This window comes from Mauremys reevesii, linkage group 7, assembly GCF_016161935.1.
Source record: "Mauremys reevesii isolate NIE-2019 linkage group 7, ASM1616193v1, whole genome shotgun sequence".
Lineage (NCBI taxonomy): Eukaryota > Metazoa > Chordata > Testudines > Geoemydidae > Mauremys > Mauremys reevesii.
In genome coordinates, this window is record NC_052629.1 from 89,270,397 (window position 1) to 89,290,011 (window position 19,615).

Genomic DNA, 19,615 nt, shown 5'->3' on the forward strand with positions numbered 1-19,615 from the left:
GACCATAGTCTTGCTCATACAGCAGAACCTCAGACTTACAAACTGAAGTCAACCACACACCTCATTTGGATCTGGAAGTACACAATCAGGCAACAGCAGTGACCAAAAAAAGCAGCTATGGTACAGTATTGTTACATGTAAACTACTACAAAAAATGACAAAAGATTTGACATGGTATGGAAACTTTGTGCTGGTTTCATTTAAATTAAGATGGTTAAGAGCAGCAGTTTTCTTCTGCATAGTAAAATGTCAATGTTTGCTTGTAAACTTTTGAAAGAACCACTTTTTTTTTTTTTTTTAGCATTAGGAACAACCTCCACTTCCAAGGTGTTTGTAACTCCAAGGTTCTACTCTCGTTCTAATGTTGGCATATGTAGCTTTCACTTTTAAGTTCTACATGCTCTATCCAGAAGGCACTTCTATGCTTTTTTCCCCTTTCTGGCCTCTGCTCCAAGTTAAAAGGGAGAAGCCATTTAGAGAATGTCAGTGCTTCTGGGCATGTGTACACATATGCACCTATTGCAGATTGATGGAGAAGGTAATTATTTTCCGGTAGTGGGTGGTATAAGTTACTTTCACTGACTTTGTGCAGGTTGTGCTAGCTTATTCCTGCAGATAATTTAAGTGTACTAACTTACAAAATTGATTAGGTGAACTTCACACAAGTGAACATGTCTGGCTGAAAGTTTAGATTAAATGGACAGAGTAAACAATGAAATGCCAGCACTACCGCCCAGAGGCTCTCAACCTTTCCAGACTACTTTACCCCTTCTAGAAGTTTGTCTTACATACCCCACATTTCCCATAATTGAACTATTTGCTTACAAAATCAGATATAAAAGTGTCAACACTATTACTGAAAAATTGCTTACTTTCTCATTTTTACCATATAATTATAAAATAAATCAATGGGAATATAAATATTGTACTTTCAGTGTATAGGATAGAGCAGTATACATATGTCATTATATGAATTTTTAGTTAGCTGTGTTGACATCACTAGTTCATTTTATGTAGCCTGTTGTAAAACTTGGCCAATATCTAGATAAGTTGATGTACTCCTTGAAAGACGCATGTAGGGTGACCATTTTTCTTAAAGTAAAGAGAGGACAGGCAGGGGGTGACCTCCTGAGCCCCACTGAGGGGGTCAGCTCTGAAGGCAGTGCTGCCCACCAGCATCTAATTTCTCTGGGACAAATGCCCGGTTTTGGTGAAAAAGTAGGGATAGCCAGGACAGCTGAAAAAGGGGACTATCCAGACCAAAACAGGATGTGTGGTCACCCTACCTCTGCATACCCCCAGGGGTACGCATTCTCCTAGTTGCGAACCAGTTCTATAACCAATATCTTCAGTATAAGTAGTTTTTCAAACAGAGCTTCATGTACAAAGAAGGAGCAAGTAAAGTGGCACAGGGAACAGGTGGAGACAGATAGTTAATAACTTGAAGAGAAAGCTCACACTTACTCCCCTCAGAGGCAGCACCCCACATCCAATTTAGGATATTGGGATTGCATACTTAGAACAAGCCTGAAGAAAATTTACATGGACTTCATTAGGCACCATTTTTACACAAAAGAATAGGGAAGCTTCAACTATCTGTTCCACAACTAGAGAATGTGCAGTGCTGTCCTTTATTTGTAGCTCAGGATACTAAACTTAATTTCACTGGAAAAAGTTGTAATTTAACTATGTCTGGATAGTAAGATCACAATTACTATGAAACTTTTCCTGTGCCCGGCTCCTCCAAGTATTTTTGACCCACGTTTCTACTTATTTTAATGCCTAGAGGCCCCCATTAGGATCAGGTCTATTCAACTAGAGTAAAATGGCAGTCCGTGTCCCTCCAGAAATTACAATCTAAACAGAGAAAAATAGCAGGAGTAACAAACAATGGGAAAGAGAATGAAGGAAACAGCAACAAGAATGTATGCCAGCATAGACAAGCTACATTCAGCAAGATAGTCAGGCTTGTACTGTAAGATTAACAATGTAACCAAGAGTCCCATGCCAATCATCTATAGACCTTCGAACATTCACTTTTTCTATACAAACAACTGTGCCACTACCTTTCTGTGACTTCGTTTCAGCATTCTGCTGCATGTTAAGTTTTGGAATGGATATCTGCATTATTTCCAGTACTGAAGAGTAGCTCCTCCCATAAAAACCATATCATAGGTAACCAAACTGCAGCACTGTCCTGCTTTTGTTTGCTTTAATTGTGAAATCCTTAAAGCAGGACAATTCCTTATTTATCTTTGTCAGCAAGGCAGCAGGCGATGCCATATGCTGTAGTATTTATTAAACAAACAAGACAACTATGGCTAAATTTTCAATGTCATCTAGGGAACTTTGATGCCCAATTTCCATTAAAATTAGCACCCAAGTGCCCTTTAGAACATATACATTTTGTAGGGGCTAGATGGAATCATGACTTGGTGTACTAGCCTTTCACTCCTGGAGTAAAATGTTTATTACAATCAAAGTTACACACCCCTTAATCTTAGGGTAAAGATTTAAAATTTTATTAAGTTACGAGTGAATCTGTTAGTTGGTTTGGAACTTAAATTATTCCTTCTTGAAACCCAAAGCATGTTGTATTTTTCCAATCTTCTTAGAATTTTTTTCTTGTAAAACATATTTAAGGACTGGTAGCTGTAGAACAGAACAAAATAGTTCATACTTTGTTAGCAACAATGTGTTGTGGATTAGGGTGATGCTTAAGATGTCAGAATGATCGAGCTGAATTTAACCAAACATTTGAACATTAAGGGTAATTTCACTTCACTGCTCGTTTAGTCTTTGTAATGCTGAAATTTTGTAATGGTTATACAAAACTACTTCAGCCTTATTGTTAAGCTAAGGCTTTTTTGTGTGGGAACAACATTTATTCTAGTAACAAGAACCTTGCTGATCTGCAGGGAGTAAAAATTAAAAAAAAGTGTACATCAGAATTTTGACAGCTCCTTTGCTTTGTGTTTGAGTAATTCTTCTCTCCCCTCTCATGAAGGCTTTAGAGTAAATCAGCTGATGGAATAAGGTGAGGGCAGTAGTCTGGTGCTGGCAAACAATTTGAAAAACTGAGTAGAGAGGTTTGCATAATTCACAGCAGAATAACTACCATTTAGCAAATTATTCCCACTTCAGCTAACAAAGTGTCAGGCTAGGGAATTCTAGATGGTACAGCAGAACCTCAGAGTTACGAACACCAGAGTTATGAACTGACCAGTCAACCACACACCTAATTTGGAACCGGGAAGTATACAATCAGGCAGCAGCAGACACACAAACACAAATACAGTACCGTGTTTAACGTAAACTACTAAAAAAAAATAAAGGAAAGCAGCATTCTGTATGTTCAGTTGTAAACTTTTGAAAGAACAACCGTAATGTTTCGTTCAGAGTTAAGAACAATCTCCATTCCCAAGCTGTTCATAACTCTGAGGTTCTGCTATATGCCAAAGATAAAGTAGTTGCTGGTTTCAGATTTATGCAATCATTAGCATACAGGGAATTGCATAACTGCTTATCCCTCTTAACTGGAAGAGAGTACATTTCAGGGTAACTGAAAATTAAGTTAGGGAAAAAACAGGAGCATAATGTACTACTATAGCAGCCAAGGCCCAAAATGGTACACATGGTCCCTACAACTAGTGTCTATTCTTCCCTAATCAAAACACTTAAAATACATGACATCCATTCCTAATATGTGCATGTGTAAGCACTGCTATAGTTGCCTAGGGATATTATGCATATAGGAGAAATGGTCAACATATTAAATGTTTGGGAACCTCTGGATTACCACAATGTTCTGTAAAGTGACACTGGACAAGCAGCTCAGAATTGCTAACTTCTTATTATAAATCATTCACATACATATTAAAGTACATGCAAAGTGTTTGAAAACTTGTGCATCCCACCTATTGTGGTCAATATAGTGAAGAGTATTTGTGATCATTTAGAATTTCCAGAGATAATTTAAGACACTGATGTCTAAATGGGCACACGATCGCAGAACTACATGCATCTAGACATCTTAGAATTGTAAGCTATTGCACTGAAGAATGACACTGAAGCTTAAACCTAAATTTAATTTATTTTATTAAAATAAGAATCAGAGGAACCTTGGTTTACAATAAAGGCATTTTCTTGGGAGCAATAAAAACAAAATTAAAACCCAAATCAGAAAGAAAAACTGTATACACTCAGTTTCCTCTTTTATAGTGCATCTCTCGGAAGACAGCTTCAAATGGGTTGAAGTTGCTGCGTGTTTTGCAGAAATATACTAATAATGTTACTTAGCCTTTCCTCATCCAAAAAAGCCTGTCATTCCGCACTTGATACCTCATTGGGCTGTAAGAAACAAGTCAATAGTACCAAAAAAGCTTCTTAAGTTACTGGAGAGGACCATAGCAAGATTGTGCTAGCTTCCTTCTCTGAGCAGTACTATTCAGAATATATTCCACTCCTCTGCAGAAGTTTTTCTTCTATGTGCAAAACTATTTTTGTGTTGACTTAGCAATTCATTATAACAGATTTCATCTGCTTCATGAGTACTCTTTGCAGAAGCTGATCGCCAGAATTCTTCCTCTTTCATCAGTCTTGTTTGTAGATGGCCATTTTAGTCAAAATCCCCCAACTTTACAGTGGGACATGGCATGGGACATCCAAAGAACAGTACCAATCTGCAATATTTCTTTCCTCAAATGCTGAACCAGCCTTGCTATAAAAATACCAATTTATTAAACAAAATCAGACACAAAACTGCCAAAGAAAATGTCCATCTTTTCTGTTTACGGGAAAATAAGGCTCAAGTGCATCTATTAAAAAAATAGTAATAGATTTTCTTGATTACAGTCTCAGTTAACTCTATCCCAATAAAAGAAATGGTAGAAAAAGGCAATGTGGAGAAATGTCCCTGTAGGATTAAAACTGTAGAAATCCTTAGCAGCTTGTTCTGAAAACTGGGAGACAGAATCCTGCTGGCATTGCAATCCTGTAGATTGAGGCATTAAAAGCACAACTGCTATGACTGTTCTTTCTCATTACTGGTTAGAGCAAGGGAGAGAGCGTGCAATCCTAAAAAACAGGTAGTCTTGTGGATGTTAATGTGCATGAATTGATGTCCTCTGTGTGGGCTGCACGATGCAGCGAAGGTTCAGAAGCGCTACGGTTGATTTTGGGTAAAGAATGCTGCAGCAATTCAATGGAAGACAGTATCTGGAAAAAAAAATGAACACCAAAAGGAAACTTATTTCAAGAAGGTTTGTCAGAAACAACCTGCCTGAAAATCTATTTTTAATCCCAAACCTCAGTTTATTATGGGATGAGAGTGTCCTTCAAGATCAGTAATTTGCTTTCATTGGAACACTAGTTAGAATTGTCAAGTTATAGTAACCTGCCATTTGAGTAGTCAAAGCACAGCATATCAAGCTGAAAGGACTATGCTACATAGGTTTTCGTTGCTATTATAAACCTTTAACTGCAGAGTGGTGGGATTCCTTCCTTTAGTTTTTCCATGTGATGATCTGCAAGTTAAGAATATAAAACCTGCCACATTGGATCAGACCTTGGTCCATCTTCCCCAGTATCCTGTCTCTGACAGTGGCACATACCAGAGCTTCAGGGGGCATGTACAGAACAGTGCAATTATGGAGTCATTCATCTGTCTTCCACTCCAGGCTTCTGGCAGTCAGAGGTTTAGGGTCACCACAAGCATGGTGTTGCAGCATCCCCAACAATTTGGCTAATAGCTATTGATGGACCTATCGTCCATGAATTTATCTAGATCTTTTTTGAAACCAGTTATACTTTTGACTATTACAACATCCCATGGCAAGCAGCTCCACAGGTTAGTTGTGTGAAGAGTACTTCCTCTTGTTTGTATTAAACCTGCTGCCTATTAATTTCATCCTGTGACCCCTGTTTTTTTTTTTTATTGTGTGAAAGGATCAACACTTCTCCCACACCTTTCGTGATTAGATGTCTCTTTTCTAAGATGAAGAGCCCTATTTTTTTCCCCATCTCTCATATGGAAGCCGCTCCATACCCCTGATCATCTTTGTTCCCCTTCTCTGAACCTTTTCCAATTCCACTATATCTTTTTTGAAATGCAACAATCAGAATTGGACATAGTATTCAAGGTGTGGGTACACCATGGATTTATATAATGGCATATTTTCTGTCTTGTTTTCTATCCTTTTCCTAGCATACTGTTAGCCATTTTAACAACTGCTACACATGGAGCAGAAGTTTTCAGAGAACAATCCACAGTGACCCCAAGATCTCTTTCCTGGGTGGTAACAGCTAATTTAGAACTGATTGCATTTGTATAGTTCAGTTTATTTTTTCCAATGTGCATTATTTCCACTTATCTACATTGAATTTAATCTGCTATTTTGTTGCAATTTTGTGAGATCCCTTTGTAACTCTTCACAGTCAGCTTTGGACTTAACTATCTCAAATAATTGTGTAGAATCTGCAAACTTTGCCACTTCTCAGATCATTAGTGAATATGCTGGATAGCACAGGTCCCAATACAGATTCTGCAGTTCACCTCTTTCCACTGTGAAAACTAACCATTTATTCCTACCCTTTGTTTCCTATTTTACAAACAGTTACTGATCCAGGAGAGGACCTTCCTTCTTATCCCCTGGCTATTAGCTTCCTTAAGAGATGTTGGTGAGAGACTTTGTCAATGAATTTTAGAAAGTCCAAGTACAGTGTATCAACTGGGTCACCTTTTCCACATGCTTGCGGATTCCCTTGAATTCTAGTAGATTGGTAAGGCATGACTTATCTTTACAAAAGCTGTGCTGACTCTTCCCCAACAAACCATGTTTATCTATGTGTCTGATAATTCTGTTTTTTATTAATTTCTTCCAATTTTCCAGGTAAAGTTAGGATCACCAGCCTGTAAAAGCCAGAATCTCTTCTAAGCCCTTTTTAAAACTAAGCACTACATTAGCTACCCTCCAGTCATCTGGTACAAAGGCTGATCATAAATTACATACCACAGTTAGTAGTTCTGCAGTTTTATATTTGAATTCCTTCAGAACTCTTGGGTGAATAACTAACTGATCCTTGTGACTTGTTACACTTTAGCTTATCAATTTGTTCTAAAAAGTCTTCTACTGACATCAATTTGGGACAAGACCTCAGTCTGTCACCCAAAAAGAATAGCTCTGATGTAGGTATCTGCCCCACATCCTTTTTAGTGAAGAACAACGCCAATGATTCACTTAATTTCACTGCAATGGCACTGTCTTCCTTGAGTGCTTTAACACCTTTATCATCAAATGGCCTCCACTGTCTGTTTGGCAGACTTCCAGCTTCTGATGTACTTTAAAAAAAACAAACAAACCAATGTTTGTTTTTGCATCTTAGCAAGTTGCTTTTCAAATTCTTTCCTGGCCTACCTTATTATACAGTAGCTCCTCACTTAAAGTCGTCCCAGTTAACGTTGTTTTGTTGCTGATCAATTAGGGAACATGCTCGTTTAAAGTTGTGCAATGCTCCCTTCTATCATCATTTGGCAGCCATCTGCTTTGTCCACTACTTGCAGAAAGAGCAACCCGTTGCAGCTAGCTGGTGGGGGCTTGTAACCAGGGTGGACCAGCAGCCCCCCTATCAGCTCCCCGCTCCCCTAAGTTCCCTGTGCTGCAACCACCCAGCAGGCTATCAATCGGCAGTTCAGCTGTCCCTTCCCCCACTGCCATGTCCTGCTCCTGCCCTCTGCCTTAGAGCTGCTCCCAGAGACTCCTGTTTGCTGGGTGGGGGGCTGCCCTAATGTCAGGGTGTCCCCCTCCCCCCTACACCCCACTTACTCCTCCATATAGAGCAGGGAGGGGACACAGACGGAGAGAGACAGAGGCAGCAGCTGCTGTCTCAACTTCCTGATCCAGTTAAAAAGACAATGCACTTAAAAATAGGTCAGCTTACTTAAAGGGGCAGTGTGCATCTCTCTCTCTCCCACACACAAGGTGTGTGTCGGTCTTTGTCTGCTATGCTGTCTCCCCTCCCTCCTGTTCCTGCTGCCTTGTTTGTGAGGCTACATTAACAACGTGTTAACCCTTGAAGGCTTAGCTGAGTGCTAGTTCATCATTTAGCAGCAAGGCATTCCCTGGGAAATATCCCACCCTCTTACGTCACCACCTCAACCAAGCTTCACAATCATCATAGCTGTGAACAGTATTAAATTGTTTGTTTAAAACGTGTACTGTGTGTATCTATATAATCTATAGGTTTTTGTCGGGGGGGGGGGGGGGGGAAGGAATTCCCTGGAACCTAACCTCCCCCATTTACATTAATTCTTACAGGGAAATTGGATTCGCTTAACATCATTTTGCTTAAAATCGCATTTTTCAGGAACATAACTACAACATTAAGCGAGGAGTTACTGTACTTGTACATTTTACTTGTTAGAGTTTGTGGTCCTATTTTCTTTATTACCTTTTGGACTTCCAAATTTTAAAGGATGTCTTTTTGCCTTTAACAGCCTCCATTACTCTGTTCTTTGGTGATCCTACTTTTTTTTTTTTTTTTTTTTTTTAACACTAGGGGTATAGATTTAGTCCAAGAATCTATTATGTTGTTTTTAAGCAGTCTCTATGTTGCTTGCAAGCATTTTACCTTTGTGACATCTAACTAGTTTTTCAAAGTTACATGTTACTGTGGTGGGGTTGCCTTTTTGGGGGGGAGGGTGTGTGTGTGTAATTTCCCACCTACAAGGATGCTAAATTTAATTATATTATAGTCACTATTACCAAGCAGTTCACCCATAGTCACCTCTTGGACCAGATTTTGTGTTCCATTTAGAACTATATCAAGAATTGCCTCTCCCCTTGTGGGTTCCAAGACTAGCTGCTCAATCAGCAGCCATTTATAGTGTCTCTAAATTTTGTCTCTGAAAAGGGAGATGGTGGGGAGAATTGTACGCTCTGCCTAGTTTTAGAATTTAAGAATCAGAATAAATATCCTCAACAAAAAAGTTTTATTTTAAATCAGAAACATGGATATTTTTATAAAATCCCACCCAGGCCAAAACAAAAAATCCAGTGGCTAAGGGAAAGCATGTAACTTCTGAACCCTTCTATTGGGAAGCTGAGGGAAGACATCTTTGTCAAAATACTAAAAAATGGCCTCATGAAACTACCCAGAGCAGGTTTATTTTGGAGTGATACTGAAGAAAAAAACATGTAGATTTAAATACGGATAAGGCAAACTGGCAAAGTTAATGCAAACAAATACATTCAAATGTGAATAAACCAGTCATCTAGAAGTAAACAGTTTTAATGCTGCCCAACTAAGTATCTATATCAGTGTATGTAAAATGAGGTTTTTTTTAATGACATTTGCAAAATTAAGTGCAGTTTAGGTTATTAATTGTCAAGTGCATATGGAAACAGGCTCATGCAGGGCATGGGTCTCAAAAATATATACCAAGAATAGGATACAAGTAGCACTTCTGTGCTATCCCTTAGTTTTCAGTGGATTTATCTTCCATTTTCACTACAGAACTTCATATTCTTAATAATATTTCTACAGAGTCTTTTTGTGAAACAGAGAATATGCAATCGATATTTCTAGGACTTGTTTAAAAATCAAACTGAATACAAAACAGACTCCTACCTGTGGAAATAGAGGTCTTTCCTCCTTAACTTTCTTCACACAATCTGCTACAAGCCTCTTCATAGCTTTGGGACAGTTCTTGTACAATTTACTGAGGTCTGGAGATGCATAACCTCGACCAACCATAAAAATGATCTAAACAAGGAGGCACAAACAGGTAATCTGAACACCATTGGTGTGAATTATTTCACTGCCCTTTAATACAGTCTTTAATGTGGAAATACTGAAGGCAGGCTGGTGGTCCTACTGTAGTCAAATGTTTGTCAAAATTAATAAACAATTGTGGTCCTGCTTTTCCAATGGATGAGATGACCAGTCTAACATCTAAGTGACACTGCATAGTTAGTTCAGAATTTCTTCATGTATTAATTTTTATATAATTTATAATAGCAACAAGACCAGAGTCTAGAGTATTTCCTGACACAACTTGCTGGAGTTGAAGGCTTCAAGTGACAAAGAACCCTAAATCCAGCCAGAAAGTGTCCAATTTATGTGATTACTCATTAATCTACCAATACATTTTGATTGATCAACACAAAACAGCATTTTTATGTTTAACTAAAAACTCCTTGTCAGACCACATATCCATTTAGAGGGAACTATAAAGCGGAAGAAGGCCTCTTAAAATATTTAACTGTGAAGGAATTTTTTTTTTCTGAAGATAACCTTCAGTTTTCTTAGACTGTGAGCTAAAATGCAAAACAGTGTCTGCAGGTTGTGTTTCTTCCTGATTAGCAGAATATTGACTCGGCTTTAGCAACACTGTTACTCAGGCTTTAATGAACCTTACCAATGTGATCAAGGTGGCTAACAGACATCTAGTGATATCTTGGCCCAGGTTAAGCTAATATTATAACTCAGGATTTGGTTTGTACATATAGCTTAATAAAAATATTGCAACAACTGTATCACAATTAAATATTACTCAAAACTGCTAAAGTTCCCAAAGAGGAAACTAGCTGCCTAACATTAAATAAAGTTGCTGAAATGAGAGTGCTCCTACAGTACATGGGGAAACGTTCCATCTATTTCAGAAATAAATATTGTATTTATTTGAATGGTAACAAGACAACCATGTTAATACTACTGACAGGCCAATGTTTTACAACAGGGATGGATGTTCAAAGCTTCCACATAATTCAAGTATAATGGCATACTAAGAATTTAATGGGATTGTTTAAAAAAAAATAAAAAATAAAATTTGATGTTCAAAGTAGTTACAGTTTAAGAGCAACAAATGTGGCCTTGCTGTGGTTTGGAGTATGGACTATAAGTTATTCTAGATCTTTTTAGTCAACAGTTTAACTAGTTTTCTTCCATTACTCAAGCTTCAAAAAGACAACTCAGATCAAAAGACACTACAGAAAGTTGTCCTATGAGTTCAAGTCCATACCACGCCAGTACAGACCACTGGGGGAAACAAATTCATTAATTAATACAATACTTGAAATTGGCAAAACATTCAGGAAGAGAGAATTTTTTTTTTTTACTAATTTGTTTTCAGTTCAGTAAATTTCAGGATAATTATCAATTTCTAGATATTAATGTGCTACCTTCCTGGTAGAAATCTAGACAACTGCAATTAATAAAATTTTTTTCTTTATAAACAGGCTCAAACTAGAACTTCATTAGGCCAAAAGGCCCATAATTGAAATTAGAGGAGTTCTCACTTCTCTGCAAAGATTCAACAGCAGTATGATAATTCACTACAGAACTCTGCTGCAACTTTACTACTCTAATAAAATATAATACTGATCACTCCAATAAATCCACGGAGCACTTTAAAAGTTCTAGTATATCAGGAAGTATACTGTCCAGGGTATAGATCAGGGATTGGCAACCTTTCACACGCAGCCCATCAGGGAAATCCGCTGGTGGGCTGAGACAGTTTCTTTACCTGCAGCGTCTGCAGGTTCGGCCGATCGCAGCTTCCACTGGCCGCAGTTCGCCATTCCAGGCCAATGGGGGCTGCGGGAAGCGGCGGCCAGCACGACCCTCGGATGTGGCTAGCTGTGCATTGACACTGCTGGTATTAATTTAAGATGATTTACCACATTATTATAGTCTACATAAACTATATCCCAGGGGAAATCCTAATACAAGTTATAAACATAAGATGTAAACACTTGTTGCACACATTCAGTAAACAGATTGCATATTCCCCAGAAATACAATGCATTATACCAGAGTTGAATGTTTCTCACCTGATCTCTGTTGTTAATATGGGAGTATGGCAGTTCTCCTGTCATCAGTTCATATAATACTATTCCATAGGAGTAGACATCTGATTGAAAACTAAATGGGTTATTATCCTGCATCCGGATCACCTCTGGTGCCTTTAAAAAAAATAATTAACAGCTACATTAACTGGAAGAAAACAATATTAGCATAAGACAGGATAAGTTAACTTTCTACTCTAGTAAAGGAATTTTAAAAATAGATATTGGCTATTGGTAACTACGCAATTTACTCCACAGTGGATCAAACCCACTACACTGGATGGTAACTAACAGAGAAACAACATTCACATTTATCAGTTTACCACTAGGTAAAATACTTACTATTCTTACTCTAGTATACTGTTGTATGTGGAAAGTGGCAAAATTAAACATAACTACTGGCTCAGTTCCATCACTGTCAATTTATAAACTAAAATAACCAGTAAGACAGAAGGAGCAATCTGCTTTGCTGAAAAGAACAGCAGCCTGTACATGATTTCAGTAAATCTACACAGGTCCTGATGTCCAGACAGGCAAACAAAAACCAAAAAAAAATCTCTGCAGAATTTCTCACTTTGCCACAAACATATGTATTTTCACATATCATTGACATATATTGATCAGGTTTGGGATCAGAGAAGAACATAATGCAGACGTGAGGACATTTTACTAATCTTTTAAAGCTACTGAGAAGGTGGAGTGAAAGATGGGAGTTTTTCCTAACAGTGGACATGAACTAAAATAATACACCCACATTCCCTGTGGAAGCCAAACACATCTTTGTACTTAACCTATTTCCTTGCTTTTCTTTTCGTTTTTTCATATAAACACCAAATGTTATATTTTAAGGAAGTTTTTTGTGTCTTAATCACTCATTTAAAAACTAATAGAATTAGCGCTTGTGTTGTGATTCATAGGTACCATTCTTTGGCCTGTGTACTTGTTCTTAAAAGAGGTTGGAAGAAAGAAGAACCATGTACCAGCCTCCAAGACTTGGGGGGAAAAGGCAGAAAATCCAATAGTTCCAAGCCTGATGGAGGAGTGGATTCCCATGATAGAAACTGTCTTTTTGTTTTAGCACCCTGATGCCAGAGACCACAGGACACTGTATTTAAAAGGAACATTATCAATTGAATTTTTAAAAATTGACTCATTTTAAGTTTGACAGCACCTACCCCCTAAATAAGATATACAGAAGAGTGTGTAGGGGAAGCTTTTAAATTCTGTTTCAAAAAACTTCCAAGGTTTTTCTGCTTTCCTAACACACAAAAATGTGCAAAGTTAACAAACAAAAGAAATGTTCCTTTCCCAGCACCACCAATCTCTTTCAGGTATAAGCATTTAATATGTTATTTGTAATAAATGTAGGCATACAAGTTTCAGAAATGTGATTCTCAACTTGATTGACTAATCAAAGCTCCAATTCTTTTTTCATGACGACAAATACCATCAGTATGTGGCTTCTCTGTGACTACATGCACTCCTAGTCACAAATCAGCTGTTGATATAATCAGCAGACTTTTATTCCCTAATAGAATTTATATTGCAAATATTTAACAATGCAGAAATGTATGTAAAGAATGTAAAGTTAGGGTTGAAAAAACACATATGGTATGCTAGAGCCACTGCAAAACACAAATAAAATAAACTTGTGCTCTGACAAATGCAGCCAGAAACTAATGAAAAGAAACATGGTTGAATGATTCTGCTCTCATAAACCCAGACATAAGCCACTAAAATAGCTTTCCTTGATCAATTTCCTCAGAAACCTTCTACCAAACAACTTTTTTTTTGGTCTGGGGGAGGGGTAGGGAGCCAAACAGGTTGTTGCTGGGATTGAGCCTGCCAGCCAAAGTAGACAAGCATGCTAAAAATACCAATGTGGATATTGCAGCTGAAGCAGAGACTCAGGCTAGCCACCCAAACTCAGAGCCATGGGGTCATGTGGGCTTGAGAGAGCCCAAGCAGTCACCCGATCCACAATATCCACACAGCTATTTTTTGCATTAAATGTATTACAGAATTCATCAGTGGAATTAAGAAAGCTGGAGCTTTTCACACTTGAAGAGGAGGGGGAAGCTATTTGGAATTGAAGTATTGACACAATGATATATGTTTCCACCTCACTGTCATTTTTTTACATTTCTAAGTTACCTGTTGAAATGAATGGGGCACTTGAAAATTCTCAGTGCTATTGTTTCAGGTGGGCTGCAGACTTGTGGTGGTTTATACTCCATTCACGTTTTCCCGATTTTTTTCGCAATCATGAGGACTAGAAACATGGATGTTTTTGTTTTAAAAATTAAAAAAAAAATCTTGGATTCTGTGGCAGAACTTTTTAGCAAATGTGAATTCTGCAGCTGCAGAATAAGCAGACCCCTAACGATAACATTAGACACACATAACAGTGGTTCTCAAACTTTTGTACTGGTGACTCCTTCCACATAGAAAGCCTCTGAGTGCGACCCCTCCTTATAAATTAAAAACACTTTTTATATATTTAACACCATTATAAATGCTGGAGGCAAAGTGGGGTTTGGGGTGGAGGCTGACAGCTCGTGACCCCCTGAGGGGTCCCGACCCCCAGGTTTGAGAACTGCTGCATGACAGGGACCGATTCCAAAGTTCCACAGCAGTGTGTAACAGTGGCAAAATAGGTATTACTGTTCAGAAAAAACTGTCACGTCACTGACATGCATGGGGATATCAGCTACCACAAAGGGCCAATACTGTAGGAACAGATATAAACAACGATATTCCTCAAAGTAAGGGCAGGTCTCACCTAATCTACACCAAAGATGAATATGCCCCCCTAAAAATGTTGGTATAACCAAAAAATCCCACAGGAATACTGATATTTCCATGAGTCTTGACAACAGAGACAGTCAAAGTGCAAGCCACAACTGCCCTCAAGCTTTATTATAAGGTGTGACTAGTGGAGGCTACCAAACCCAGTATACAATGCTCCATCTTGATGAAATCAGCCCTCTATTCTGTGGAAAACATTCCATCATCAGGTTTGCTAACAATACTATGAAGGCCTTGGCTACACTTGAGAGTTACAGCGCTGTTAGTGGCTTTATAGTGCTGTAACTCACTCCCTGTCCACACTGGCAAGGCACATACAGCGCTGTATCTCCCTGGCTATAGCGCTGCTTGTACTCCACCTCCACGAGAGGAATAAAGAGTATAGCGCTGCTGCTGCAGCGCTGGAGTGCCAGTGTAAACAGGGAATAATCTTAGTACGCCGTAACTGACCTCCGGAAGCTTCCCATAATCCTTTTAAGTAAAGATTACTCTGTTTGTTGTGATGCCTCTCTATTTTGTTGCGAAATCCGGGCTCCCAAAGCTGCTTATCAAAAAAACAAAAACAGCTACTGTTTGCTGTGAATGAGCAGAGGCAGGCAGGGGGCTCTCTTTGGAATGCCCACAGCTAGTGTTTGCTTGAAGAGAGGGGAAGAGTGGGGGCTTGAGGAGAGAAGCAGCACGGCGCGCGGGAGGGAGGGAGCGGGGGTCCGTTTCAGGGAGGCTGCTTATCTGGTCTGTGCTTTCAGTGAGTGAGAGAGGGGTGGGGGAGGGGGTTGGAACTCGCAAGGCAGCTGCTGACAGTGTCTCGGCTCCAAAAATCCACTCTCTATCTCCCCCACGCTCCCTGTCACACTCCACCCCACCCCCCTCTTTTGAAAAACAAGTTGCAGGCACTTGAACGCTGGGATAGCTGCCCATAATGCACCGCTCCCAATGTCGCTGCAGATGCTGCAAATGTGGCTACGACAGTGCTCTGGCAGCTGTCAGTGTGGACAGACTGCAGCGCTTTCCCTACTCAGCTGTACGAAGACAGGTTTAACTCCCAGCGCTGTACAACTGCAAGTGTAGCCATGCCCGAAGTTATTCATTAGTGAATAAATCCAGAAAGTCATAAATTTACATATACCTATGTTTAATTCTAGAAGTTCTTTAAAGAGTATCTGAAGGCTAATATACTTTAGTATTAAAAGCTGTATGCTCTAAGAGTAGCACCATATTTATCTGTATAACTTGCTTTCTCAACAGAGCCTGACAAATCCACTTGCCAACAGTTAGTTCAGGGGTTGGCAAACTACAGCCCATGGTCAGATACAGCCCGCCAGCCGTTTTAATCCGACCCTCGAGTGTCCGCTGGGGAGCGGAGTCTGGGGCTTGCCCTGCTCTGGTGCTCCAGCTGGGAAGCAGGGTCAGGGACCGTGCCACACTGCTCCCAGAAGCAGCGGCATGGCGCCCCCTCCAGCTCATATGCGTAGGGGCAGCCAGGGGCCACCACTCTGCATGCTGCCCCACCCCAAGCACCGCCCCTGCAGCTCCCATTGAAACCACAGCCAATGGGAGCTGCAGTGGCGGTGCCTGCAGACAGGGCAGCATGTAGAGCTGCTGGAACACACCTCGCGTAGGAGCCAGAGAAGGGACATGCCACTGCTTCCAGGAGCCGCTTGAGGTAAGCGCTGCCCAGAGCCTGCAGCCCTGAGCCTCTCCCTGCACCTCAACCCCCGATCCCACTCCTACCCTCTGAACCCCTTGATCCCAGCCCAGAGCACCCTCCTGCACCCCAAACCCCTCATCCCCAGCCCTACCCCTCCAGATGGAGCCCTCACTCTGCCAACCCCCAGCCCGGAGCCCCCTCCTGCATCCCAAACTCCTCATTTCTGGCCCCACCCCAGAGCCCGCACCCCCTCACACACCCCAACCCCTATTTTGTGAGCATTAATGGCCTGCCATACAATTTCTATTTCCAGATGTGGCCATCAGGCCAGAAAGTTTGCCCACCCCTGAGCTAGTTGCTAATAAGGGCTTAACAGAAATTGCTGAATAACCTAAGCTTTCATGTTTCTACCCCTCATGGTTACAAAGATAATGTTCCAAGTGTGAACCAAATCCATCAATATAGTGCTGTCTTCCTGAATCTGTAAACAGTCTAAAATAAGAACTAGGAACTGCCCAAATCTTGGCCCCACTTCATAAAGTCTGAGAAGCCAGACTCATCCTTGTGAATTCCTCTACAGTTGCAGAGAATTTTTTTTTCAAAATCAAGTGTTCCTTCTATATTATTTCAGTTTCTAAGTGTGGGTTATTTGGAATATATAGGCAGAAACTGAAGCATTTAGTCTTTTGCCACTTAAATCAGTGGTCTTTTGCCACTCAAATCACAGTCAAGTATTTTCTTTCCTTTCAGAGTAAATGAACAAAGTGTGCTCATTAAAACAGAAAATTGTAGTTATGACAGCAACAATAAAATCTCAGTAAAGGCCTTGTTCCCACTTGCACTGCTATCAACAGGAGCAGGATCGAACCCTAAATCAGGCCCTTTATGCATAACGGAAACCTTTTCAGCTCCTGCAAGAGAGTTGCAAGTAATGATTCCTGGCTGAGAATTTGCCAGACTATAACTTACCGATTCTGACATAAAATCATCAGAATAGATATCTGAATTTAATCTAAGTCCTATAGGAAAGTTTAGAAAATTTACTTTGTTGGTGTTTTGTAAAGTCTAAGCCAAATTGAAAGGAAAATTTCAGACAACAGTCTTAAAGTTTCACTTTTGCCAGTGTTAGAAATTCAGTTTTACGTCTTTCCTTCGTAAAGTGAAATCTAGCAAAATAAATCGCACTGGAACATGTCAAATACGTCAAATCAAACAGAGTTCCTAAGAGCACTAAATATAAAAATTGCAGTGGTCCTTTAATCATAAACGTCCATTATCAGGTAAAAAGGAATTTGAAAAATACACAACAAAGTTTCTTACCTGACACCTCAGAGTATTAATTTGAAACATTTTAAAAGAGTATTTCACTTTCATCATTTATATTCTTTGTTTGTTTTTTTTTGTTTGTTTGTTTTTTAAAACCTTCACTCAGTTTTCACAATGAAAAAAGATTGGTCAGTATCATTTTCCAGATTATGTTCTAAAACAATGCTGAAAGATTCACACTGCATGGGAATAATTTAACTCAAAGATTATGTATTGAATTTTAAATATTTTAATTAACATATTTTAACAGTCCCGAATTTTAGTATTAGACTACCTGCAAGTGTTACTTTAAACGTATGCTCTTGGTGTTAATATGGGCTGGCAGTCTTCATTGTTACTCTATATTTGTGTTCTGAGAAAAACCAGGAAATGTTTGTTAAGAATACAAGGATGCTTGGCTAAGATTTGTTTATGGAAGATAAGTATACAAATAATCTAAAACAAAAGCCAACAGGAAATTGCACCAAAAATTCAATGCTTCATAAAAGCTTTACTCCTCCTTTCTTTTGTGTAATATTTGTATTTCCTAAAACTAATTTAAACCTATCGATTTAAAAAATTGAAATGTTTATGAGAAAACAGGTATCAGCTGAACGCCAGATGCTAAAGAAAACTTCATATAATCCTTGCTCTTTTATCATTAAAGTTAAAACTCTAATTGCCAAAAATTGTCAATCCTAAATGTTCAGCCATATTCTATTGGTTTTCTATAGTGCTCATCATTGTAGTACCCAATTATTTAGGACTCTTTAGTCAAGTTTTTGATGCTACGAAAATATGTATTTAGCATTAAAATTAATATAGGGCATGATAATCCTGGACATGAATTTAAAAAAAAAAAAAAAAAAAGACAGAAAAGGAGTTAATTAACTGTTAAAACATTATAGCCTAGTAAGAGGTTCAGCTTTGCAAGGAACGTTGAAATATAGCAACCCATAAAGTATTGGACTATAATCTCAGAGAAGGCAAAACTGTGCTATCTTGAAGTCGTGATGTAGCTGAAAATCCTCATTCAAAATGAACAATCATAGCACATGAGCTTTCCAATGTCAGAGCAATAACTGTCTAGTAAAATTAATTTATATTTTATTTGTAAATTTGATACCAATACAGCACTCTACACATTAAAAACTACTTAAAGGAAGGGAGAACTCTCTATCTTCACAATCTTACAGTTCTGGTTGACTGAAATACACAAGATATACCAAGAACATACAAAAACCTAAACTGTACAGTTGAATACAAAATCCAGAGCACACGTTTTCTAAGTTTAAGGAAGTGTGAAACTATGCAATCATTAGACTGTAAAGGGCCCAACTCTGCAAAGCGTTACTCAGATGATCAGTCCTTAAACAAGTACCGCCACTGAATTAATGTAGAGAGTATTTTTTCATGAGTAAGGACTGCTTGAATGAGTAGGGGGATTGCAAGATCAGGGCCAAAAGGCAGTTGACGCTTTTCACGGCTAAACTGCAGTTATTTGAATTCACATTCATTTTGTTTGTTACATATGGATTGCATGATTATATAGTATGCAGTTTTAAAGTAGTCTATGTCCAGCTGCCTGATATTGCATGTTCTGCCATTAGCCAAGAACAAAGTTATGTAACACTTAAGTAAACTTACATCCATCTTCAACAGGAGTCCAATTTTTCCAGTCCATTGCAAGCAGTGAACATGCCGCAAGCATTATGCCAAAGTGCTAACAAAATCCTATGCTCAAATAACATTTAGCAGCTGATGCAAGCCACAAAAGCAAGGGTGGGGATATAATGACTTGTTGCATTATGCCTAGGTAAAGAAGGGGACCATCAGTGTGCGTGGTGAAATTTCTATGAACAACAGGGTGTGAAAAGGATAGAGAGGAAGCCTTAATTTCTGTTCCTTACTTGTAAGTTTCAAATTTAATACTTCTTTGTCTGTATTTCCTTAGAACTGGCATTTAATGGTAGAGAAACACTTTATAAGGTATTGTTACTCTTGCTTG

At 39.0% G+C, this 19,615-nt stretch overlaps 1 protein-coding gene across 7 annotated transcripts in view; it reads right to left on the minus strand.

Moving 5' to 3' along the window:
• Positions 1 to 4,081: 4,081 nt before the first annotated feature.
• The window catches only part of RAF1 (Raf-1 proto-oncogene, serine/threonine kinase), a 115,823-nt gene continuing 100,289 nt past the window's right edge, over positions 4,082 to 19,615 (minus strand). For 5 of the 7 annotated variants that reach the window (XM_039547714.1, XM_039547713.1, XM_039547712.1 and 2 more), the window contains 4 exons: positions 11,832 to 11,963; positions 11,525 to 11,653; positions 9,628 to 9,762; positions 4,082 to 5,217 (listed from right to left, as the gene is read on the minus strand). In XM_039547714.1, coding sequence (XP_039403648.1) covers positions 5,077 to 5,217; positions 9,628 to 9,762; positions 11,525 to 11,653; positions 11,832 to 11,963 — 537 coding nt within the window. In that variant the 3' untranslated portion in view covers positions 4,082 to 5,076. The remainder of the gene's footprint in view (positions 5,218 to 9,627; positions 9,763 to 11,524; positions 11,654 to 11,831; positions 11,964 to 19,615) is intronic. The other 2 variants (XM_039547716.1, XM_039547717.1) reach the window with 2 other exon arrangements.